Source organism: Xyrauchen texanus, chromosome 40 (assembly GCF_025860055.1).
Source record: "Xyrauchen texanus isolate HMW12.3.18 chromosome 40, RBS_HiC_50CHRs, whole genome shotgun sequence".
NCBI lineage: Eukaryota > Metazoa > Chordata > Actinopteri > Cypriniformes > Catostomidae > Xyrauchen > Xyrauchen texanus.
Window position 1 is genome coordinate 26027870 of NC_068315.1, and position 26892 is coordinate 26054761.

The following is a 26892-nucleotide window of genomic DNA, read 5'->3' on the forward strand; positions in this document are numbered from 1 at the left end:
TGGTATTTTTAGCATTTCTTTGCAATAATGTTTCAAGTTTCATTTGCACCATGGCGGCCATCGCATCATCCAGGTGGATGCTGCACACTGGTAGTGGTCGAGGAGATTCCCCCTATACTATGTAAAGCACTTTGAGTGCATAGAAAAGCACTATATACAATATATACATATGTAAGGGATAATTATTATTTACAAACAAATTTTGTGTTACACAACTAAAAAATGTCTGATTAGCCACAGGCTGGTAAAGTTTCCGATAAATGTGACTGAGTGTTAAAGTGGTGAAAAAATCAGCTCCAAGATCCTTTCAATGCGTTTTGAGAGTAAATATTTGGTTTGACTCGTTCCGTGTGTCCAAAAACAAGCAAATCCACTTGCCATTGAATAATGTCTCTTTTAATACCCCTTCTGTTCTTTAGTGTCAGTTGTTGATCAAAAACCAAAATAAACATTTCATTCTAATCATGCAGAGCACGGATGAGATAAAGCCATTTGAGTCTCTCTCGTTAATATGCACTCATTTACAGATGCTCATTACAGAAATGTTGGTTTTCTTAAAGAGACACTACCGGCTTTTAGCACGTATTCAACAAATCAATGTGAATACTTGGAAATAGTACACATAGTAGCTGCGAGGGACTTTCTTTCATTTGTAAGCAAAGTGGACATAATAACTGAAATATATGAATCGATATAAAATTGAATCGAGAGTTTGTGAATTGGAATTAAATCGGGAAATCTATTTCAATACCCTGCCCAAACCACCACACGTCTTTTGTGCATGTTGTCACAGCATCAGAGTGGGCTGAGGTAACTTTTCTAATTGCAATGATAATTATAAAATATTTTCCTCTCAGATCACTGTTGGGTGAATCTCATGAAGCCTGTCAAGAGTCGGCAGTCGGCCTTTATCCCTCACGGAGGCTTGATTAGCACTCTGCCCGGTCACAACCCTATTTTTAGGCTCATTAAGATTTGTGTACTGACATTAATTTCATGGCATTTAAGCACATTTCCCACCAATGCTTATTAAAAGTTGAAATTTATGGAAAAATAAATATTTGCGTAAGTAGTTTTGAATAAAATATAATTCATATTTGAAAAACTTTTGTCCACCAAATCAAGGTAGCCTTTAGACCCACATGTGAGCGAAGCAAAAAAGAAAAAAAAAGAAAAAGAAAGAAACCACTGGAGTAACCTTAAGAAAACTTCCTGATATTTATAACTGAAAACTCTTGTTTGTAAAAAAAAAAAAAGTGTTTTACTTGATGGTTACACCACATGGCATTTTTAAATTCATTAAATCATTTTTATTCATTTTGATTAGGGTGCAGAGAAGGTCTTATTGCAGCTACTTTAAGCCAGATGTTCATTGTTTAACTGCTCATTTTTACTAATTAGAACAGTACAAGACAGCACAGAGCACGCCTCAAGACTATGAGGCAAACTTGAAACCACTCCTTTTCAAACAAACACTCACAAAAACCAAGAACTCAAGATATTAGTTGTGCAAACTCCTGAATAGAGTACACTCCTTTACCTTTAGATACAAGGCATGATTACAAAAACCATGATTTATCAACCCTAATTACTACCTTAATATAACATATTTGAAACGCTGCTCTCACAAAGTTAAAAGTGCTACTGATCCATGAAATACTGAGCTCCTAACAAAGTAAAAACAAAAAACTGTAGGGGTACATTAAATCATTTATTTTACAGGAAAAGAAGGTATTAAAACTATTAGTATTATTATATACTGTTATATTTATTTTTGGGGTAAATAATGGCCCCAAAAATTATTTGGACACTCATAGTAACTTTTCTAATTGCAATGATAATTGCAGTGGTGGTGGTGTAGTGGTCTAAGCACATAACTGGTAATCTGGTAATCAGAAGGACACTGGTTCAAACCCCACAGCCACCACTATTGTGTCCTTGAGCAAGGCACTTAACTCCAGGTTGCTCCGGGGGGATTGTCCCTGTAATAAGTGCACTGTAAGTTGCTTTGGATAAAAGCGTCTGCCAAATGCATAAATGTAAATGTAAATAGTAAAACACATTTATCATTTATAAATCTCCTTGCATTAGATTACACAAGCACACTTAAATATTTTTTAAGGTTGCAAACGATAAAACAATGGGGGCAAAATGTATTTAGACACTTTCTGTTTGCCAAACTGTCCAAGAAATAGTGGAACGGATTGGACAGTTTCTGCTCACCTGGGATCCAGAGAGGGAATTGACGGCATTAATGTAAGGGGGATGAGCGACGCCACAATTTTCATGATGACCTGATGAATCTTTCCTCAATAGAGACTCTGCCCGTTTTATGATGTCACCAGTGCGATGAATGAAACCCTCCTTCTCTGAGGGCAAGATGAACTCATTATGCACCTTGAGGAGAAAAGAGAGATAGAAATAAAAAAAGAGACAAAATCATTAGAAGAGAAAATGCAAGTGTGACTTAAGGGACTTCACCAAATAGTTCCACCAAAAATGAAATTTCTCTCATTATTTACTCTCCCTCATGTCGTTCCAAACACAAGTGCTGTTGATTTATTGTGTGGAACACACACACACACACACACACACACACATTAGAAAAGTGTAATTGAAGTGCTCCATATGACTAATGCACTAAATCTCAAGTCTGCTGAAGCAATACGATAGATTTGTGTGAGGAACAGACTGAAATTGAAGAAGTTATTCACTGATTATCATCTTCACCTCCATTACTTCATTACAGGTTGGACATCAATAACATTGAACATCATTGGTTCTCGAGTGTCTCGTGACCAACCATCATGATGGCAAACTTATGCCATCTGTGTCACATTTGATTTAAGAGCTTCAGAGGAAAAGATTATCAGTGAATAATGACTTAAATTTGGGCCTGTTCCTAACACAAAGCAATCATACGAGTCATACGGACAACTTTTTGTGGTGCTTTTTTGTCCTTTTTGGAGTTAGACAGCCTGTGGTCACAGTTAATTGTTGTTGCATGGAAAATATCTATCTGATGATTCTTGTTTTGCTTTCCATGAAAAAAAACAAAACGCATTTGGGTTTGGAACAACATGGTGAGGGTGAGTAAATAATAATAATAATGCGTTTACATTTGTACAGAAATTTAATTCCTTCAGAAAGTAAGAAGCCCATTTGTTCTGAATGCTGAGGGGGAACTGGTTAGGGCTCACGTAGTGCATACAATACTTCTCATTGTTGATGTCCCTTGACTATTTAAAATAAAAGCATGCTTAAATTGAGCATGTGCACATTTGTGTACACTCTTTTTAATCGAGGCAGGTTTAATTATGTCCGTCCACAAGCTGAGCTTTAACACACCACTAATAGCAGTGGGTGTTCACGAGTCGACCAATAACACTCCAGGAGCGAATCCACATTGCCAGCACTCTGAGACTAAACAAAGAGCCTCTGTATATGAGAAAAGGCATACAGGCACACACTCAAACGCAAACACAAACACACACACACACACACACACACACACACGTTTACTTTGCTACCTAAATTGGGACATTGACTTTTATTGTTTTTATATAAAGCTAATTAAAATTGCTATAGACTAACACTAATCTACATTTGCATATTTAGAATAATAATAATAAAAAAAAAAGGATTTGGTGTTGTATTAATTGACTTTCCAATTGAGGATGTCATCAAATGTCCATAAAGATAGGTTTGTCAGATTTGGTTAAATTTTAGGGACAATTTTGGACTAAAAAAATGTGCTTCATTTGGTAACATCTAAATTACTTTCTTTGATTCATGTCAAAAATATTATTCAATGTTACTGAATCATTAGGTTACATAAACAAAACAATGTTTAAGTGTTAGATCAGTTATCAATTATCTTAGTTATAACTAGTCAATATGTTATTTATCCTTCAATATGTAAAGTACACTTTTATTGTTGCTCCTAGATTTTATTCACTCCTCTCCATTCATCCAACTTTCAACTGAAATGCATTAACCAGAATTCCACAATGCATCCAACACAAGGACTGAGAAAAGTACAATATGATAAACTGTCAAAGATACAAATGATTGTTTTTCCTACACTTTATTCACTCCTGCTCATGCCTATTAATCCTTCAACTAAAGTTCATTAACTTAAATTCCATAATGTCTCCAAAACATGGTGGTGTTCCTTCTTAGATTTAACGGGGAACATCTGTACAGATGTTGTGGAATGCAGGCGACGTCTCCATTAGTGTGGTCATTCAGAAAATAAAGAATAAGAAAAAAATCTTGAAGTGCAACATGGTTCTTCTGCATCTTATAATGAGGGACAAACAGAACCAGATGGCTGAAACAGTGGGAGACCTGGGTCATGTGCAAGTCAATTTAATGTATGACTAAATATCTCTGAAATGTACATAACCGTAACTGAGAAATGTCAGCGTATGAGATGGATTAATGTATTATACTTTATATGAGCTAAATATATAGAGCTGACACTTAAATCAAACGTAGAAAAAAAGTATGAACTTGCATAAGATTACAAAATATCAAACCAAGTGGCATCTGCTAACAAACGATGCCAGACTTTTTCTCAGACATGACAACCAAAGGAATCAATTTATGCAAGTTCACACAGGTGTTCTACAAGTGTAGTTCATCACATAAACTATGGACATGTTTTAAGTTTGACTTCCAGAAAGCATATTATACATGAATATTTAACCATTTAAAAACTTGAAGGGATAGTTCACCCAAAAATGAAAATTCTCATCCCAGATCTGTGACTTTCTTTCTTATGCAGAACACAAATGAAGATGTTTAGAATATTTCAGCTCTGTAGGTCCATACAATGCAAGTGAATGGTGATCAGACATTTGTAGCTCCAAAAATCTAATAAAGGAAACTCATAAGTGTTTAAATCCATTTCATCAGAAGCGATATAATAGGTGTGGGTGAGAAACATAAAAATGTAAGTCCTTTTTAACTCTAAATCTCCACTTTCACTTTTACATCGTAAAGTCACATGAGGTGCCTGTTTTTTTTCCCTTTAACATGTGAAATTGGAGATTTAGAGAAAAAAGGACTTAAATATTGATCTGTTTCTCACCCACACCTAATACACTGCTTCAGAAATCTTGTGGATTATTTCTGTGTTTCCTTTATGTGATGGTGATTATGTCTGATCACCATTCATTTGCATTGTATGGACCTACAGCTGGGATATTTGGAAGAAAAAAAAAAAATCTTAATTTGTGTTCTGCAGAAGAAAGAAATTCATACACATCTGAGATGGCATCCCTTTAATTTGCATGAAAAGTGTCCTTATGCATTTTTATTTTCCACCAATGCTAATTTGTTTGATATTTTGTTAATTAATGCAATTGCATTCATGCATTTTAAAGTGTGGCTTAAATTTCCAAACATTTTTTGGGACACTGTATAAAATAAATATTAAAATAAGAACAATAAAGAGAAAAAAGGAGGGAAAAATCTTCCATGTCTAATCCAAATCTACTACTGCATGTTCTGGGAAATGGAAATGAGATCTCAATACGTGTCTCACTGAAGGTTTTCTCACAAGAAGGTTTAAACGAAACAGCGGAGAAGCGTATCGCTCTCTGATGGAGAAGAAGTAGAACATTTGCTTGTGGGGTTTTGCTGATAAGGACTGTAGTGGGACATTTGTGTAGCTCTGTTTCAGCTGATAATGTGTGGTAATGTGCTACGTGTGTCCCATGACCAGGCAAACACGGAGCGCTCAGAATTCCACCAAAAGCTCAGACGATTTCCACAGAATTGGAACACTTGTCATTCATAACGTTCTTCACATCCCCTGCCCCCTTGTGTGACTGTTAAGTAAATATGTTGACTAATTTGATACCAATAAGAGTGTAGTACTCTCAGCTCCACTTACAATAACACATTTTACCATTTTAAAATCATTGCGCAGACATCGAGCAGATTTGCTCCAGAAATCAGCACAGAAAATATGAAAATGTCTGCAGAATCTGTCTGAGGCTGCTTATGACTTACTGCCGATATAAATATCAAGATACTGAACTTAGTCACTGTCACGAATGTAGGTGAAGGCAGACAAGGAGCGAGGATCTAGGTGCAGCGGTTCTTTATTAGAAATAAAACAAAAGGAAACCAACACTACAAGTAAAAAAGGAAATACCCACGATGGGGAAAAATAAAGCAAAACTACAAAAACAACACGAAAGACATTAGAAGGGTTTAAAGGGTAGGAGAAACAATGACGGAGAGTACGGAAACAAGCATTCACAAACATTAAAGACCGACAGGGGAATGGAGAAATAAACAGGGTAATATACACAGAGGTGATGGAACTAAACGATACGCAAGTGATAACAATGAGTGAGTGCTGGCAGGTGGTGAGGGCAAGGAGAGTTGGGAAGTGTAGTTTTCTAGACAATGACTGGTGAAAACACGGACTGGACCACAAGGAACGTGACATGGAATGTGATGTGCTGAGTGAAACAGAAAACACGGGGCAGACAACACAGGAATGTGACATAATCCCCCCTCAAAAGGACCGGATTCCAGACGGTCCTAAACAACAACAAAAAAATAGAAAAAACAAAAAAAAGTTCCAGGAGAGGGGGGCTAGACGCGGGGAAGAACAAACAGACCGAAGGGGCCACAAGGGACACAAAGACAGACTAAGGAGGCACAAGGGACACAGAGACAAACCAAGGAGGCACAAGGGGCAATCAGGAAATCCACGGAGGCACAAGGGCAAGGAGGCAGTCCAGGGGGAGCACATGGGGCAGACAGGAAGTCCGGGGGGCACAGAGGGCAAGAGGGCAGTCCAAGGGGCAGGGACAGGTCAAGGAGGCCTGAGAGGTGGCCACAGGACAGGGACAGGTTCAGTAGGCCTGGGAGGCAGCCACAAGACAGGGACAGGTCTAGGAGGTCTGGGAGGCGGCCACAAGTCAGGGATAGGTCTAGGAGGCCTGGGAGGCGGCCACAAGACAGGGACAGGTCTAGGAGGCCTGGGAGGCGGCCACAGGAAAGGGACAGGTCCAGGAGGCCTGGGAGGCGGCCTCGGGACAGGGACAGGTCCCGGAGGCGGAGCTGAGAGGGGTTCTGGAAACGAAGCTGAGGGAGGCTCTGGAGGCTCAGGAGGTGGAGCCGAGGAAGAACTAGGAGGCGGAGCCGAGGAAGGGGGTGCCGTAGGAGGCTTTAGGGGCGGAGGCCTGGAAGGCTCTGGAGGTGGAGCCGAGGAAGGCTCAGGAGGCGGAGTCGAGGAAGGGGGTGCCGTAGGAGGCTTTAGGGGAGGAGACCTTGAAGGCTCTGGAGGCGGAGCCGAGGGAGGCTCGGAAGGTGGAGCCGTAGGAGGCTTCAGGGGCGGAGACCTGGAAGGCTCTGGGGGTGGAGCCGAGGAAGGCTCAGGAGGCGGAGCCGAGGAGGGGGGCGCCGTGGGAGGTTTCAGAGGTGAAGACCAGGTAGGCTCTGGAGTTTCTGGGGGCCGAGTTTTAGGAGGCTCAGGAGGCCTGGGAGGCGGAGCTGCAGGAGGCTCAGGAGGCGTAGCCGCAGGAGGCTCGGGAGGCGGAGCCGTGGAAGGCTCGGGAGGCGGAGCCGTGGAAGGCTCGGGAGGCAGAGCCATGGAAGGCTCGGGAGGCAGAGCCGTGGAAGGCTCGGGAGGCAGAGCCGTGGAAGGCTCGGGAGGCAGAGCCGTGAAAGGCTCGAGGAGAAGGGCCGTAGGAGGCTCGGGAGGCAGAGCCCTGGAAGGCTCGAGAGGCTTGAGAGGCGGAGCCCTGGAAGGCTTGAGAGGCTTGAGGGGCGGAGCCCTAGAAGACTCGCGTGACTTGAGGGGCGGAGCCCTGGGAGGCTCGAGAGGCAGAGCCCTAGAAGACTCGAGTGACTTGAGGGGCGGAGCCCTGGGAGGCTCAAGAGACTTGAGAGGGGGAGCCCTGGAAGGCTCGAGAGGCTTGAGAGGCGGAGTTCTGCAAGGCTCGAGAAGCTCGAGAGGCAGAGCACTGGGAGGCTCGGGAAGCTCGAGAGGCGGAGCCCTGGAAGGCTCGAGTGACTTGAGAGGCGTAGCCCTGGAAGGCTCGAGAGGCTTGAGAGGCGGAGCCCTGGAAGGCTCGAGAGATGGAGCCCTAGGAGGCTCGAGAGGTGGAGCCCTAGGAGGCTCGAGAGGAGGAGCCCTGGAAGGCTTGAGAGGCGAAGCCCTGGAAGGCTCCAGAGGCAGAGCCCTGGAAGGCTCGAGAGGCTTGAGAGGCGAAGCCCTGGAAGACTCGAGTGACTCGAGAGGCGGAGCCCTGGACGGCTCAAGAGGCTTGAGAGGCGGAGCCCTGGAAGACTCGAGTGGCTTGAGGAGCAGAGACCTGGGAGCCTCGGGAGGAGGAGCCCTGGAAGACTCGAGAGACTTGAGAGGCGGAGCCCTGGGAGGCTCGAGAGGCGGAGCCCTGGAAGGCTCAGGAGGCTCGAGAGGAGGAGCCCTTGGAGGCTCGGGAGACTTGAGAGGCAGAGCCCTGGAAGGCTCGGGAGGCGCTGGCTCTTGAACGGTCATGGCTGCTGGCGCTGGCTCTGGGACGGTCGAGGCTACAGGCGCTGGCTCTGGGACGGTCGAGGCTACAGGCGCTGGCTCTGGGACGGTCGAGGCTACTGGTGCTGGCTGCTTGGCAGAGGTAGGCAGAAGCTGGAGGGCAGAGGCCTTTCCTTTTCTCCTCCTCCTCCTCCTCCTCCTCCGGGCGGACGAGGCTGGCATGGGCTCAGGCTCGTTGACCGTGGCAGGCGAGGGCTCAGGCTCACTGACCGTGGCAGGCATGGGCTCAGGCTCGCTGACCGTGGCTAGCGTGGGCTCAGGCTCGCTGACCGTGGCTGGCGTGGGCTCAGGCTCGCTGACCGTGGCTGGCGTGGGCTCTGGCTTGTTGACCGTGGCAGGCGTTGGCGCTGGCTCGCTGACCATGGCAGGCATTGGCGCTGGCTAGCTGACCGTGGCAGGCGTGGGCTCTGGCTCGTTGACCGTGGCAGGCGTGGGCTCTGGCTCGAAAGCCGGAATCAAGAGGGGTGGTTCCTCGGCAGCGAGTTTCTTCACAACGAGACTCACATACTCCCTCCACGTGTGCTCTCTGGGTTCCGGCGCTTCCCTCCGCCGGCATGATGGTAACCCGACCCAGTAGATGGATTTCAGGGAAGCGTCATCGAACCCGGTGTAGATGGCGACCGTGGAGAAGAGATGTGAGTACTCGCGAACGGTCAATTCTGCCTGGGCCAGTTCGGTAAAAACCACTGCTAGATCCATCTTTGGTCGGTCTTTCTGTCACGAATGTAGGTGAAGGCAGACAAGGAGCGAGGATCTAGGTGCAGCGGTTCTTTATTAGAAATAAAACAAAAGGAAACAAACACTACAAGAACAAAGGAAATACCCACGATGGGGAAAAATAAAGCAAAACTACAAAAACAACACGAAAGACATTAGAAGGGTTTAACGGGTAGGAGAAACAATGACGGAGAGCACGGAAACAAGCATTCACAAACATTAAAGACCGACAGGGGAATGGAGAAATAAACAGGGTTATATACACACAGGTGATGGAACTAAACGATACGCAGGTGAAAACAATGAGTGAGTGCTGGCAGGTGGTGAGGGCAAGGAGAGTTGGGAAGTGTAGTTTTCTAGACAATGACTGGTGAAAACACGGACCGGACCACAAGGAACGTGACATGGAATGTGACGTGCTGAGTGAAACAGAAAACACGGGGCAGACAACACAGGAACGTGACAGTCACATTATGTTTGATAATTTTTGCACTGATCAGAATTTACTCTTGTCATATTTTCAAATGACTGAAATGGTTGACATGAAGTAGAGCTTTAAGATTAGGGTTAGGGTATAAAGACTTTAACAACATATTTAGGATTGAGGGAAGGGAAGCACTGACACAAACTTTGTGTACTGATACCGACATCTGATTATTTTTAAAAACATTTGCTGATACCAATAGTTTGGTGGTTCTATGTTTTTCGGCTCCCTCTTGAAAGGAAATAATCAGCCCTGATCATTGCCCATTTATAAACAACCGGCTTATGACCGAGAGTGCATATAATTGCTTTTATCGGCCGATACTGATATTTTGCCGATACATTGATGCATCTCTAATTGGGGGTCATTTTTTAAGAATACACCATTCAAAAACACATTTTTGATGACCACTAATGGTCATCATCATGGACACATCTCCACATGGTGGATTCGGCTCTGGCACATTGGCCCACAGGTTGGAAAAAAATGTCTTGAAATCTCAGCAGTGACCTTTTCAAATTAAATGGACAATTTCCTGAAATTTTCAGGCACAAATGATACTTTTTCCTGAGAATGACCCAAGCACATGTACATAAACATGTGAGCACAGTGATGCCAGCTGCAGTGTTTTTCCAACTGACACTGTAAAGGGCAGAGGAGATGGAAAGGACTGTCAATGTGTGTGTATTTAAGAATGTAGGCACCTACCATGACTGCAGCAATGTCTTCGGGGTTGTCGCCATCAAGATCAAATTTGAAGGTGACCATCTTATTGTTATGGGTCTGGAGCTGACACTCAACCACCCGGTCTACTTTATCTGACAGCTGCAGGACACAACACAAACTACAGTCACAAGCGATATTAAGTGTATTAAGTGTGCAATTGTCATAATATGTAAAGAGGAATAGTTCTTACAAAAATGAACACAAAAAGTATCCTAGCTGCCCTTTTCCATATAATGAAAGTGAATGTGGACTGGGTGTGTCAAGCACCAAAATGAAAAAGAAGGCACCATAGTGTAAATACCATAATATTATCAGTGAATAACAACATATATTTTGGTCCGTTGCGCACACTAAATTATTGTATGGATATATAGGTATATATATATATATATGTATATATATATATATATATATATATATATATATATATATATACACTATATATTCCAATCCATACAATAATTTAGTGTGCGCAACGGACCAAAATATATGTTGTTATTCACTGATAATCTTCCCCTCCACTAAAGCTTTCAGCTAAAAGACTCACCATTGACATCGGTTGATTAGTCATGCCTTTTGGCAACAATGGTGTTTCATAGAAGAAAGAATGTCAAATGGGTTTGAAAGGACATGGAAGGTGAGTAAATGTTCTGAGAATTAGGAGTAAATTGTTCCATTAAGTATGCAATGGTCATGGTATGAGCTGATTAATTTTGACTATGCATTTATTGTTGATGTCTCAGGCCCTTTAAAAGTGAATCAGAGTGTTCCACATGAAACAAATAATTGAGGACACACTGTACACACACAGGGAAAGATTCCACATGGACAACTGCAAGCCATCCTGAACTCACATGCATTATCATTTCTCCTCGAGTTATTGCTATTGGCACTGTTAACATGACTTATCTGCCTTTATCTGATGGTTTTAGAAATGGATGTATTGGTTGTTTAGAGGATGTATATGTGACCAGGTACTCACTCCTGTGATGCGTAGGCGGGACCAAGCTCTCCTCCTAAACAGTTTCCCCGCTGTCCGTTTTGCAGCTGACTTACTCCTTCTCTCTGATTGGCCCTCGTAGCCATCACTCATGCCTGATGCCACATCTGAAGCATAGCTGTGAAGAAGATCGTAAATATAAGACATATTACAAACAAAGATTTATATTTTGCATTCTATGTTGTGGCAAAAAAAAAGTGTGTGCACATGCACAATACCTGCCTATTTTTATTAGTACTGCTTGCTAAGGCATGCATCACTTTTACTATTTTACATAATTAGGATTTGAATAAACCCTTAATCCTTAGTATTAAACTTTGTTGCATAACTTATCCTGCACTGCTTGTTTTTGCTAAACAAATGATTAAATGCAAAAAAATAAGAGATGCTCCGATATATCGGCCAAACATCAGTATTGGCCAATAAAAGGAATTATCTGATTGTTGGACATCAGCCGATTGTTGTTGTGAAATTAATAATCAGTGATTTGAAACCTGGTAGCATTAAAAAGCAGAATCACCAAACTATCGATAATGGCAGGTGTTGTTCGAATCATGGTGGCGAGTTTTGCCTGGACAAGCACCCAAGCACCAAAAATCAAATTTGTATGGCTAACTGTAAATTCAATGTGAAAAACTGCACATTGCACAACCCAGTTGTAAAATGTAAATAGGTATTTGAAAGACTTAAAATAATGCTAAACAAACCCTATACAATCGGTTGAAAAATGGTTCAATATGCACAAAATGGATCGAGTATCATCTAAACAGCCTTATCTGTTTAATACCAGGTTTTATAGGGAGCACGGTGCATTAAATCAGTGTTCAGTTCCCTCTTATTAGGCTTTACAATTTCTAAGTTAACACTTTTTTCTATGTACTTCAAGTTGTTGCCTTTTCACCTCAAAGTTTGTGATTATGTTAGTTGTGCCTAGGATTAAGAAGGTGTGCAAGACAGTAAAACTTCCATTTCTGCAACAAAAATGTCACTGTTTTCTGGAAACCCAATAAAACACTTAAAGTAAAAGGAACTAAAGAACGCAGTATTTGAATTGGTTTATCTTTGCTGAAGTTCCAAGCACTGTTTAAGGCTGTGTTTGACTTTGGAGTCCCATGGGGACACAGTCCATTTCAGGCTTGTTTCTGTGAGCTAACTATGTCTCCTCAGGTCTTTTACCACACTAGTCTGGGTTTTATCCAAACACTAGGCTTCCTACGAGGCCCACAAACATTTATAGCCAGCTTACTGCTTGGCAGGATCAGGCTCTTTTGAAATATCTCTGCCTGTTGAGGAACGTAAATATCTTATGAGTGGAAAACTATGCTGTAATGGCAAGAATTTGCTAGAGACAGTGTCCAAAAACATTTAAATGTGGAGTTCATAAAGTACTGTATTCTATAGGAGATGGAGCATGTGCTATGCTATGTTATGAAAGATGAGTGGAGAGGATGGGCTCCAGATGACAACATGACCCATGGGGGGGGGGCTTTTATCAGTACATCTGGCAACTAAATCTAAACAGCAACCACAAAGTTCTCTGTATGAGGATAAACAGTCTTATGGATGTCTTTGATATGGCACAGTGCACGGCAAAGTACAGTACCCAATGATTTGTGTAAAAAGTAACAATATTTCTAGGGCAGTTGATTTAATGTGTTAATTCAGTGCGATAAATTATATGTATATTCACGAACCACCCCAATGCAGTAAAACCAGGCGCTAAATGCAAAATGAATTTTCAAAACAATGGAATAGAATTTGATTTAAAAGATGTTTGTGTGCAATTTCAATTGATCAAGGCAGTACTAATTCATTGAATGATGATCAAATGATTGAGAGAACAGCATTTGAAAAGTGCACCGTAAATATCTGGATATTGTACCTAATATCTAATATAAAGTAGATCTGTATCTAATCCAATTTGCTTAAGTGTGTGTGTTTTCTATGACATATAAAATATTCAGTTATATGAATGATAATACATGCATATTCACACTGCCATGGTATTTCCCCTGTTGTCTCATATTTGGGGTGTAGAAAGTAATTTTATTCTATGAAAAGCTGAAGGATAAAGCAAGCAGGTTTTTACCTGTCCACAGGTGAGGAGAAAGCGCTAGGCAGTCCAGATACCCTTCTCTCAGCTTCATTAGTGACAGCAATACTCTAAGGGGAGATTAAGAAATAGCTACAGTACATGGAGTACTTAAAAAAACAACATCAAAGGTGGTGATGACAAAGAAACATGTTTGAAGTTCATTATGACTTGAGGCTAACACATCCCGCAACAGTTAATTACAAAAATTGGGTTTTAATGGGCCTACTTCTACCTTGTCAATAAGGGAGGCCAACTTTGTAATTATTAACTCACTGAGGGGAAACAGAGAGCTGGGATTGGTGGGGTGGAAATGGACGTGGCCTCTGTGGGTGAAACCTCAGTGCCATCCTGTAAACATGAAGGGCTGAGATATTCATCAGTCTCACAGTCAGCTGGAGAAATATAGAGAGAGGGAGAAAAAAATTGTCAATTAATGGTTACAGTATATGCATATACAAACAATACTAAAATCCCTTTCTTCTCATTAAATCTTGTTTGAAATACGGCACAATACTGAACTAAATTAATTATGAATAACTTCATGTAAAATGACTTTATGCATTCATAAATACCATCAATGTCATATTAACTGACTTAGACCAAAGTGTCTTCCCTGTAACGCACAGGGTTGAGATTGTCTGCAATGGCAACAAGCTCAGTCCGATGATGCTGTGACACATCGCCCCAGACCATGACGGACCCTCCACCTCCAAATCGATCCCACTACAGAGTACAGGCCTCAGTGTAACACTCATTCCTTCAATGTTAAACACGAGTCCGACCATCACCCCTGGTGAGACAAAACCATGACTCGTCAGTGAAGAGCACTTTTTGCCAGTCCTGTCTGGTCCAGTGAAGGTGGGTTTGTGTCCATAGGCGACGTTGTTGCCGGTGATGTCTAATAAGGACCTGCCTTAAAACAGGCCTACAAGCCCTTGGTCCAGCCTCTCTCATCTTATTGTGGACAGTCTGAGCACTGATGGAGGAATTGTTAGTTCCTGGTGTAACTCAGGCAGTTGTTGTTGCCATCCTGTACCTGTCCCGCAGGTGTGATATTCGGATGTACCGATCCTGTACAGGTGTTGTTACACGTGGTCTGCCACTGCAAGGATGACGAGCTGTCCTTCCTGTCTCCCAGTAGTGCTGTCTTAGACGTCTCAGTACGGACATTGCAATTTATTGCCCTGGCCACATCTGCAGTCCTCATGCCTCCATGCAGCATGCCTAAGGCACGTTCACGCAGATGAGCAGGGACCCTGGGCATCTTTCTTTTGGTGTTTTTCAGAGTCAGTAGAAAGATCTCTTTAGTTTCCTAAAAGTTTTTAATAACTGTGACATTAATTTCCTACTGTCAATAAGATGATAGTGTCTTAATGACCGTTCCACAGGTGCATGTTTTTGAACAAGCATGGAAAACATTGTTTAAACCCTTTACAATAAAGATCTGTAAAGTTATTTGGATTTTTACAAAATTCTCTTTAAAATACAGTGTCCTGAAAAAGTGAAGTTTCTTTTTATATATATATATATAATTATTATTATTATTACTATTATTATACATGTTGTTTCCACAACCTATAATTAACTAAGACAATAGTTTATTTGCATTTATGGAAAAAAGTTTAAAGATGATCATCATGTTGTCATTGAAATTTCATTTTTCAACACAAAAATCTGATATTGAGCCAGAAAATAAAATCAATGAGCCAGTGCTTTATGGTGTCTTGCAGGTGGGCCGCTCTGGGCAAGAAAGTCCAGGGCCACTTTTCAGTCTAAGTCCGCCCAATACACACATTGTCTATTAAAAAGTGTTTTCAAGTAAATCAGTGAACTGTGACATGCTGTTTTGATAGTCAGGAGAGCTGCTGGACTTAACACTCCATAAAGACAAATTTAGGGCACTGCACAATGTATGTTAAGCTTACTGGACCATCGTGAACCTGTGCAGTGAAGTGACCCTGACATTACATCACCCTTAATACAGTCAGAGATGAGAACATGACTAATGTGCAATGGCAGATTTTGTATTCATATTGTATAGTATATCTGTCACCTGATTTGGATTTTTCAATGGCCGATGCCGATAAGTAAAATAACTAGAGAACAGGGTGGCCAATGGACAATATGATGCTGATATGCTATAGGCTAATGCAATTTCTTTTTGTTAACTGAGATGTACACATTTATGCTGAAATATGCTCAAAACTCACAATAAATATTAGAAAACAGAAATTGAGCATTATCAAAAGCTAACTCTTATAAATCGGTAGTTACAGGTGAAACTCGAAAAATTAGAATATCGTGCAAAAGTTCATTAATTTCAGTAATTTAACTTAAAAGGTGAAACTAATATATTATATAGACTCATTACAAGCAAAGTAAGATATTTCAAGCCTTTATTTGATATCATTTTGATGATTATGGCTTACAGCTTATGAAAACCCCAAATTCAGAATCTCAGAAAATTAGAATATTACATGAAATCAATAAAAAAAAAGGATTTTAAATACAGAAATGTCGGCCCTCTGAAAAGTATAATCATGCATATGTACTCAGTACTTGGTTTGGGCCCCTTTTGCATTAATTACTGCCTCAATGCGGCGTGGCATGGATGCTATCAGCCTGTGGCACTGCTGAGGTGTTATGGAAGACCAAGATGCTTCAATAGCGGCCTTCAGCTCTTCTGCATTGTTTGGTCTCATGTCTCTCATCTTTCTCTTGGCAATGCCCCATAGATTCTCTATGGGGTTCAGGTCAAGCGAGTTTGCTGGCCAATCAAGCACAGTAATACCATGGTCATTGAACCAGGTTTTGGTACTTTTGGCAGTGTGGGCAGGTGGCAAGTCCTGCTGGAAAATGAAGTCAGCATCTCCATAAAGCTTGTCTGCTGAAGGAAGCATGAAGTGCTCTAAAATGTCCCAGTAGAAGGCTGCGTTGACTCTGGACATAATAAAGCACAGTGGACCAACACCAGCCGATGACATGGCTCCCCAAACCAACACAGACTGTGGAAACTTCACACTGGACTTCAAGCATCTTGGATTGTGTGCCTCTCCATTCTTCCTCCAGACTCTGGGACCTTGGTTTCCAAATGAGATGCAAAATTTGCTCTCATCAGAAAAGAGGACTTTGGACCACTGAGCAACAGACCAGTTCTTTTTTCTTTAGCCCAGGTAAGACGTTTGACATTTGAAGCCCATGTCCAGGACCCGTCTGTGTGTGGTGGCTCTTGATGCAGTAACTCCAGCCTCAGTCCACTCCTTGTGAAGCTCCCCACACATTTGAATGGCCTTTTCCTGACAATCCTCTCCAGGCTACGGTCATCCCTGCTGCTTGTGCACCTTTTTTCCACACTTTTCCCTTCCACTTAACTTTCTATTAATGTGCTTTGATACAGCACTTTGAGAACATCCAACTTCTTTTGCAATTACCTTTTGAGGCTTTCCCTCCTTGTGGAGGGTGTCAATGATGGTTTTCTGCACAACTGTCAGGTCAGCAGTCTTCCTCATGATTGTGAATTCAACTGAACCAGACTGAGAGACCATTTAAAGGCTCAGGAACCCTTTGCAGGTGTTTAGCTGATTAGAGTGTGTCACTTTGAGACTACAATACTGAACCTTTTCACAATATTCTAATTTTCTGAGATTCTGAATTTGGGGTTTTCATAAGCTGTAAGCCATAATCATCAAAATTATATCAAATAAAGGCTAGAAATATCTTACTTTGCTTGTAATGAGTCTATATAATATATTAGTTTCACCTTTTAAGTTGAATTAATGAAATTAATGACCTTTTGCACGATATTCTAATTTTTCGAGTTTCACCTGTATTATCTTAACCAGCTGCGACAGGAAATTTTGATGATTGATTGCTATCAGCAGAGCACAACAGTGCCTGACCACTTTTCATTACATTTTTTCCATATAGATTTAAAGGAATATTTGGGGTTCAATACAAGTTTAGCTTGCATAAACATTATGCAAGTCAACATGATTTTAGTGTGATAAAACCATTTACTAACATTTTCTGTGTACAGTTATAGCTAATTTTACAACTACATTGCCATGACGATGTAATGTCAACAAACCCTAAAACAACTGTAAAAATTACAATTTAAACAATTGTACAACTCAAATAGACAAGTTTTAACAGAAGAATTAAAGTAAGTGCTTTTATAAAATTAAAGATACACATTTCTGTGTTTAGACCCTCCAAAATTGTCCCCTTTCACTTCCACTGTAAGCGCCTCACTGTAACCTTGATTTTTGCTTTTTTTTATAGATATGGAGTCGAATTTGTTTTTTGTGGTAAACAACATTATGCCACAAATGCTGTCGATTGAGCATAACTTGTATTGAACCCAGAATATTTCTTTAATAAAAAGCCATAAATCAAACCAACCAGCTCTGAGGTGAAGCTATAAAAAAGCATTTAAAAATCTGACAAAAAGACAAAGGTTAAAGACTGTGTACTTGCCGTCTTTCATGAGGGAATGAACTACAGTCCCATGAAGCAGTGCAAATGAAGTAATACAATTTAAGTACTGCAACAACACATTTTTACTTTGTTGCAAATATTCCTATATTTATAAAATGTATGGTTTGAGACTGACTTAATTTTGCGCCATGGAAGTCATGACCAGAAATTCTGCTATTAAATATGATATATTAAAATAAAGTTGAAATAATGTGGACTGATGGCTTCAACAGAGGCATATACCATTCAATAGCAACCTCAGAGCTCATGGTAGGTCTGTCTTTAAAGCTTTATAAATTATTGCTTAAAATGAATTAGCTTGTGTAGAAAATGAATGGGATTTTTATTTCTGGGCTAATAGCCTCTAATTCCAGGCTGGATAACCCTGCCCACCATGGAATCTTATTGGGTCAAAATCCCAATCCACATAACTGTTTATTCTACATCGAATATGTTCCGACTGGTTGTTATTGTGCTGTATGGCACAGAAATTTAGCTTTCAGTGCAAACAAATTTTTTTTACTAAATCGCATCACATCGTGCCTAGTTAGGACGTGGCGTTCTGCTTCTGATAATTGGGCAAGGGGGCACAGATATCGGCTGATATCAATAATCTCAAAAAAGACAAAATATTGGCTGATTTATTGGCCTGGCCAATATGTCGGTTTATCACTACTTGAAATATCAACAATCATTATTTCAAACATGCATTATTGTAAACGTGAAGAAATTAAAATGTGGTGCCTACAGGTTGTTGAGGAGCAGCTTGTATGGCGGATGTGGAAGTGCTGATCGGCCTCTGGTTCCTCTGGTTCTGGAGGGAAGCTCGCGTTAATCCCAGAATCCGTTGAGCCAATAACAGGAGAGCACATGGGTTTCAGTATTAGAGGAGAGGGCAGGACCTGCACAGGGGAAGGGGCGGGGTTCTCCAGCATTCGACCATTGGATTTGGGCGAGGATGGCTCAGGCTCTTCCTCAATCATTTCCTGTTTCTGCTTCTGTTGCTGCTCATCTGCCAACCGCTGATGTTTCTCACGTTGGCGCTTGATTGCCATCACGCGATCTCGCATTGCCTTGGCAACAAGCTTGTAGTCGGCCTCACAAACAAATCCAAGAATCACCTGGCAAAGACACAAGATAAACTTTAAAAATTACAAAAAAAAACATTTATATCACATTTGTTTCTCATAGACATCAAAGATATGCCTGAAAAGAACTCTAGTAATTTTATAGTTTCAGAGGAGATTTTACCAACGTCTAAAGCTACTGTGCTCACATTTGCCAATATACCAAAGTCTGCAATCAAAATAAAGTTTCATTCAAATTCAACTTAGTTTTTCACAATTCCTGACATTTAATCGTAGAACACATTCCCTGTCTTAGGTCAGTTAGGATCACTACTTTATTTTAAGAGTGTGAAATGTCAGTATAATTGTAGAGAATTATTTGTTTCAGCTTTTATTTTTTTCATCATATTCCCAGTGGGTCAGAAGTTTACATAAACTTTATTAGTATTTGGTAGCCTTCCCTTTAAATTGTTTAACTTGGGTCTAACATTTTAGGTAGCCTTCCACAAGCTTCTCACAATAAGTTGCTAGAATTTTGGCCCATTCCTCCAGACAGAACTGGTGTAACTGTGTCAGGTCATGTGAGAGCAAGGCCTCCTTTTTCAGTTCTGCCCACAAATTTTCTATCAGATTGAGGTCAGGGCTTTGTGATGGCGACTCCAATACCTTGACTTTGTTGTCCTTAAGCCATTTTGCCACAACTTTGGCTGTATGATTGGGGTCATTGTCATTTTGGAAGACCCATTAGCAACCAAGTTTTAACTTCCTGTCTGATGTGTTGAGATGTTGCTTTAATATATCCACATTTTCCTTCCTCATGATGCAATCTATTTTATGAAGTGCACCAGTCCCTCCTGCAGCAATGCACTTCCACAACATGATGCTGCTAACCCCATGCTTCACTTTTGGGATGGTGTTCTTCAGCTTGCAATTCTCACAATTTTTTCTCCAAACATAATGATGGTCATTATGGCCAAACAGTTAAGTTTTTGTTTCATTAGACCAGAGGAGATATTTGTCCCCATGTGCCCTTGCAAACTGTAGTCTGGCTTTTTTATGGTGGGTTTGGAGCAGTGGCTTCTTCCTTGTCGATATAGGACAATTTTACTGTGGATATAGATACTTGTCTACCTGTTTCCTCCAGCATCTTCACAAGGTCCTTTGCTGTTGTTCTGGGATTGATTTGTGCTTTTCGAACCAAACTACATTAATCTCTAGGAGACAGAATGTGTCTCCTTCCTGAGTGGTATGATGGTTGCCTGGTCCCATGGTTTTTATAATTGCATACTATTTTTTTTTACAGATGAACTTGATAACTTCAGGCATTTGGAAATTGCTCCTAAGGATGAACCAGACTTTTTTTTCTGAGGTCTTGGGTGATTTCTTTTAATTTTCCCATGATGTCAAGCAAAGAGGCACAGAGTTTGAGGGTAAGCCTTAAAATACATCCACAGGTACACCTCAAATTCAATACAGCTCCTATCAGAAGCTAATTGGCTGATTGTCTAAAGGCTTGACATCATTTTCTGGAATTTTCCAAGCTACTTAATGGCACAGTTTCACAGTGATATAGTAAATTAAAAGTGAAACAATCTGTGTGTAAACAATTGTTGGAAAAAATACTAATTTCATGTACAATGTAGATGTCCTAAATGACTTGCCAAAACTATAGTTTGCTAATATTAAATCTGTGGAGTAGTTAAAAAATGAGTTTTAATGACTTCAAACTAAGTGTATGTAAACTTCTGACTTCAGCTGTATATCTGAGTAATGCTATCCACATAAATAAAAACAGCAGCTCTACACTCCTGCTGTATTTTTAAAAATGCCTCATTTGTATCAGAGTTCATAAATATATAAAACATAATCAATCACGAGAACTCTTGAGCAACTCTCTTTTAGCAACCTCTGAGTGATATACATTTTGAACACATTCAATAAGTGTACTGAATACCTGCACAAGCATGCACAGGTAACTGTGTTAACTGTCCTCAAATATTGACACAAGCACATGTGCATGGTTTGATTTGTCTTCAAATGGAAGTAGTGTGAGATGGTAATACAGATAAGCAAGCATCTGTTAGGATTTTGCTATGGATTCCATGAATTCTGTAATTCCTTGGCAATACAAAGCTAAGCATATTGACCTAAATTTTGCCTGCACTTGGCATGGCAATTTAATGAACATGGTTTTGGGAAGGAAATCTCAAAATCCTTTCACCCAATGTTGGAACAGCATGTTTCCACTGAAACAATACTGACCAATGTTGCCTGATATCACCACATCAGCTAGTCAAATAACGTGATAACCCACCAATGATGTGACTTGACAATAAATTTGTTCTTGATGGAAAAACAGACATGTTGAGAGATAAAAGAGGGATTGTGAAGGTCTGGCCTAATAAAGGGGGACTTCTGGTCTGAAGAACAAGAGAAGGGGTCCAGTTTCACAACACGGCACTGAAGCTATTCTATCACATATCATGTGACCCCCCTCTTCCTCATTTGGCCCCATGCTCATATTTTCACCCTGACGATTAAATAGTTATGCCCTTGAAACAGTTATGCAGCACAGCCTTCTGCCTGTCTCACATCGGTGTTGAAGAGGCTTTGTCTTTAAGTAAATGTCAATGGGCATGTCCCACTGTTTAAAGAAAAATCCTATTGAACCTGCTAATAATTAAATACTCAGGTGTGCTTCGAACATTGAGTTCTGCTCTAGGCAGGTGAAGAGTTTAACAGTGTCACTTCATTATTTACACAGGAAGAGTGAGTAATCTACACTGAGAGAGGACAGATTGTTGGAAGCTACCAACACTGTCAAGGTCACCAAGGAAAGTCATGAGAGTAAAAAGACACTCAAGATAAAAAAAACTGGGTGAACCTCAGTAAAACCTGTCATAAACATGTCCAGGGCATATTTCAAACTGAAATATAATTTGCATATAGAAAATTATGCCCATTTTAGGACCATTACGATTTTTTATCATCACATTGTTTTTATGAAAATTGCACACATTTTATCCAATTCACATTACCATAATGCAAAAGCTCAAAGGCCCAGTCATGGTATTATCCCCCATCTCCATTCTTGGGAGGGTGTGTATGTAAACGTGTTTAGTGGGAGACCCTGATGAAAGGTGAGCAACGCAAAACCCGTCCGTGTAGCGCATGGTCATTTAGTGATAACATTCCATTAGTATCCTAAAAGCTGCGAGTAAGACTCAGGCATCTGTTATAGCTCAGTTAGACAGGTATAGGGGCCCCCTTGTGGCCCACGAGGGAAGGGAGATTATAACGATTGCAAGGGGGCCTCCAAGTAGGATTTCACTTAGGGCCCCCATATGCTCAGAAATGGATTTGCGATCGGGTCATTCCTACTATGCAATACATTTTTATGTTACCATCATACATCTTAATAAACTAGATTGAATATTGAACTTATTATTTTTAAGTCTAGTTTCTTGGTTCTTTTACCACAATATCAAAATTAATCTGTATGATAATATTACAATTTGAAAAGATGGTTAAAAAATATTCAAATTAACTTCAATGTGACAACCTGTAGCGAACACAAGTTGAGACAGTCACAGTGTCGGGGAAAAACTGCTTTATTAAATAAAAGCAGGCAACAGTACAAAACAAGGGCAAATCCAGCGAAGAATGGTCAGGGTGAGCGATAGGTCAAAAGCCGGGGAATCAAGATATAAACAAGGGGGCAAATGCGGGAGAGAGTAGTCAAAGGGAGCGTGAGGTCGAAGCCGGGGAATCAATATACAAACAAGACAAGCGAGAGGAAAAGACAGGGGAACAAGGGGGGCTGGCAAGCTAAGGGGTAAACGAGAGGAGTACAAAACTAGACGAGACTAGTGGGGGGCGAAGATGCGGGGTAAACTAGAACAATAACCAACAACCGTGAGACAAAAGGATAGTGCTATATATATAGGGGCGAGTGCAGGTGTAAACCATGACAGGTGATGAGACGAGTGCAGGTGAAACTAATGTGCAGGAGTGCAGATGACGCGAGTGCAGGTGGTCATAATGTTCTGGGGGATTGGAAACGCGTGAGAAACTCGAGGAAGGGAGATTGCCTACGAGCATGTGAGCGAGTAGGAGCAAAGTGGGCGTGAGGGCTCGAGCGAGCAAAAAGCGCGTGCGAGCTCGAGGGGGCGGAACGAGCGCTGAAGCTCGAGGGGGCGGAACGAGCGTGGAAGCTCGAGGGGGCAGAGCGAGGGAGCGGGGTTCATGACACAACCACAGTGGCCAATAGCTAACTTCAGCTATTTAATTGTTTGTATTTATTTATATGTATGGATTTAATTGTAGCTCTTTCGGTGCCTGAGCTTTAGAGCATATTTCTGAAAGTCAGGAATACTTTTTATTGAAATACTACCTTAAATGACAACAAAAGCATATTCATTTTAAACATGAATATCCCCTACTGTACAAAGTACTTTGATGAATATCAAAGGTCCTGGATCACCTTTACAGTTCTCTGTTGAAAGCTCAACACACACATCTATGTACATCTCATTGTGGATAGATATACTTTGTTGAACACTGAGGGGAATATCTGTGCTTAGTGTTCGAAGTGACCGTCACCAACTGATTGAAGTTAGTAAGTATAGTATGTAGTATAACCACATCCTTTGAGATGAACTCCCTCGAAAAAAACACAAATTAAAAGCTCACAGTTAATTCTACCTTAAGTGTGACACAATACTAATGGTATTCCGTGAGACATGGGATCCATGTTTTCATGATAATTGTGCTTGCAACAGTTCTGGAATTTAGCTTGAGGCACAGCTTTGCAGAACGTCAATAACTCTGACAATTGACTTTGCAGGTGTGTGACCATCACTTAGGCTCACCATCTCTTGTGCAACCTCCTCTGGCACGTCTTTGTAGAGTTCGAACAGGAACTCGATGGCGTTGTTGTCCTTATACTTTCCATGGAGCTTCTTGGTGTCGTCCATGCGGAGCCAGAGCTTCAGGCTGGATTTTACCATATCATCTTCCTCAGCCAATTCAACATGAACGCCGTTGTGCTCTAGGAAGAATGTGTGCTCCAGCAAGTCTTGAATGGTATACCTAACCAATTGAAAGTACACAAACTGAATATATAACATATCTTTCAATTTTATTAAAGCTGCATTTGTTAAATTTGCTTTGGCACACTGCATCTGTCTTTAAATTAAAATGTAAATGATTTAATCATAATCATAATTCGATTATTTATTTATTTAACCATTTACAGGGTTTCCAAATTTTTTTTGGACTAAAAAAAAAAGCACCTTTCATCTTTGTTCATGCGGATGCAGCCTTCAATGATTTCCTTTAACTCAGGAACTTTAACCTTGTAGAAACTGTCTGGCTTTATACCCTGAGAACAGCAGAAATGAAAAACAAATGTCAAATGTTGAAGAAAAAAGCTTTACATCACTTTTAATAACACAATTAATAAATGTTAATAGATAATTCCCTTTCAGATAATTTAATCACAGTGAGTTTATGAGAGCATTAGCAAGGCTCCAATGCTTCAAAGTAATATACATTGAAAAAAAGTAAACATGTTTGAATTGTTTAAGGTGCACTCACTAACTTTTTGTTCGTGTTAAATTAGACAGTGACACTAGTGGTGTGGATGCAGCATTATTCAAAATCAATAGTTTTCAGTTACAGATGCCATTGTGGAGATGTAGTATTCACAATCAGCCATGATCAATTTAATCCAAGAGTGAAAGTGTCCAATAACAGGACGGTTACTGAGATGAATTGAGTAGTATTCAGCTGGTCATGTGATTCTAAAATGACAGCCTCCATGAGGGCGCCCCCGCCCCATGTAGAATAAAACAGCTTTTATAAGGTTACTGATATGACTACAGTCCTCATCTCACATGAGTGCTCATGACTTTATACATATGTTTCAAAATTACAATTAATTTCTTAAGGAGTAAAACTTTTTTAAAGGGGGAAAAAATGACTGAATGCACCTTTAATTTTGAAAAAGTCTCATTACATGAATGCATTAGACAGCAGTTAGCAAAATGTTGATTTGCAACTTACACTTTATCATCATCTGGGTTTCTTCTTATGGCTGAGCCTTTGAGCAAGGCACATAACAATTGACTGTTCTTGAACTTTGTGTACTGGAAGACACTTTGAATAAAAAGCATCTGCTAAATCACAAGTAAATGTGGGTGTATGAATGCATTGATAATGGCACCAATGTAAATCTGTTACCTCACTCTGTCATTATGAACTCCATGACTTCACCTTGTAACTTGCCATGTGACTTCATCTACAGTGTAGTCTTCTGAAATAAACTACAACACTTGTATGTGCCTGGTTTGAAGATTGCACAAATGTTGTTTAAGTAAGATTTATAAGATTTACTATCTCACTTCCTATTGCATTTTATGCCTGTTCACTTTCACAGCACACTGTATTTATATTACTACATTAGTACTGCATTTTAACATTGTTACTGCGTAGCTATAAACAAGTTAAGAAAAATGTAACAGCATGGATTGAATTACAGTAAGACTAGGTCATTCCCTTTGACACTTTCCCTGTAGTCTCGTGTAATAGTTGTGGAGCATGAGCTGCATAAAGCACTTAGTTCGGTGAGACAATGAATTCTTTGAAGACTGTCCAACATGTTTACACTTTGGTGAGGTGCTTGGCTTTGTCATTAACACTCAGCACTGTTTTCACTGTAGGCTCTGTTTTGTTCATTTAAGACACGTCATTTAGCAAACATTTATGTAAATGAAAACTATTGGCATCATCCACATACTATACATTAAATGTCAAGTCTAGTTTTAAGTTAAAAAAACATCATGAACCTTCGTCAATTTAATTTGGGGTTCAGGACAGGCTTTCATTGAACATATGGGCTTCAGTTGAAAAGATCAGTCTGAGACATTATAAGGCCATGCCTGAGGTAAATGTTGATGGAATTTAGAGGTAAAGTTTTCCAAATGCAGTAAGGGGTGGATAAGTGAATATACTGTGTTCCTAAATAAGTTGTGTAATAATCACAGACAGTTAACCTTTCTGTGCACAAATGTGACCTACGGGGGCGTTCTCAAATTATACAGAATGGGACAAGCACTTCTGTGGGCTTTATAAAAACAGGATGCTAACGGGGGGTATTCAAAACTCTGTTGTAAGCTCTAATCAAACCCAAGCCACAAGTCTTAAACATCTGCTTAAAGACAGCTCACAGCAAGATCTTAATGAAATGAGAGGAAATGAGGACATGCAGGAAGACATTGAAATAAAGGACTAGAAATAGGTGGGTGGGTATGCAAAACCTCAATTTATGTTTGCTATAATTCTTTTTTTTAGCCCTGTGTTACATTACGTTTTAATGCTTAAAGGGATAGTGCACCCAAAAATGAAAATTCTCTAATGATTTACTCATCCTCCTGGTATGACTATGTATGACGTTCTTTCTTTTGCAGAACACAATTTAAGATTTCTAAAATAATATTTCAGTTCTGTGGACTCACAATGGATGTGAATGGGTGCCAAAATCTTGAAGCTCCAAAATTCACATTAAGGCAGTAATTGGCTCCAGTGGTTAAATTCATGTGTTCAGACACAATTTGATAGGTGTGGGTGAGAAAAAGATCATTTGTTTAAGTAATTTTTTATCTTAAATTCTCCTCTCTTCCCAGTAGGGAGTGATATGCATTAAGACTGAATCATCAAAAACAGAAGAAGGAGAATGGGAAAGTGAAACTGAAGTGGAGATTG

At 40.5% G+C, this 26892-nt stretch overlaps 1 protein-coding gene across 4 annotated transcripts in view; it reads right to left on the reverse strand.

Moving 5' to 3' along the window:
- LOC127633373 (serine/threonine-protein kinase WNK4-like) overlaps window positions 1-26892 on the reverse strand; it is an 82539-nt gene that overhangs the window by 17472 nt on the left and 38175 nt on the right. For all 4 annotated transcript variants that reach the window (XR_007969200.1, XM_052112411.1, XM_052112410.1 and 1 more), the window contains exons 5-12: window positions 24423-24511; window positions 24000-24219; window positions 18810-19182; window positions 13859-13977; window positions 13580-13653; window positions 11473-11608; window positions 10473-10589; window positions 2224-2397 (exon numbers count right to left, since the gene is read on the reverse strand). Coding sequence is in view for 3 of the 4 variants with exons in the window: in XM_052112411.1 (XP_051968371.1) it covers window positions 2224-2397; window positions 10473-10589; window positions 11473-11608; window positions 13580-13653; window positions 13859-13977; window positions 18810-19182; window positions 24000-24219; window positions 24423-24511 (1302 nt within the window). In the remaining variant the exon portion in view is untranslated. The remainder of the gene's footprint in view (window positions 1-2223; window positions 2398-10472; window positions 10590-11472; window positions 11609-13579; window positions 13654-13858; window positions 13978-18809; window positions 19183-23999; window positions 24220-24422; window positions 24512-26892) is intronic.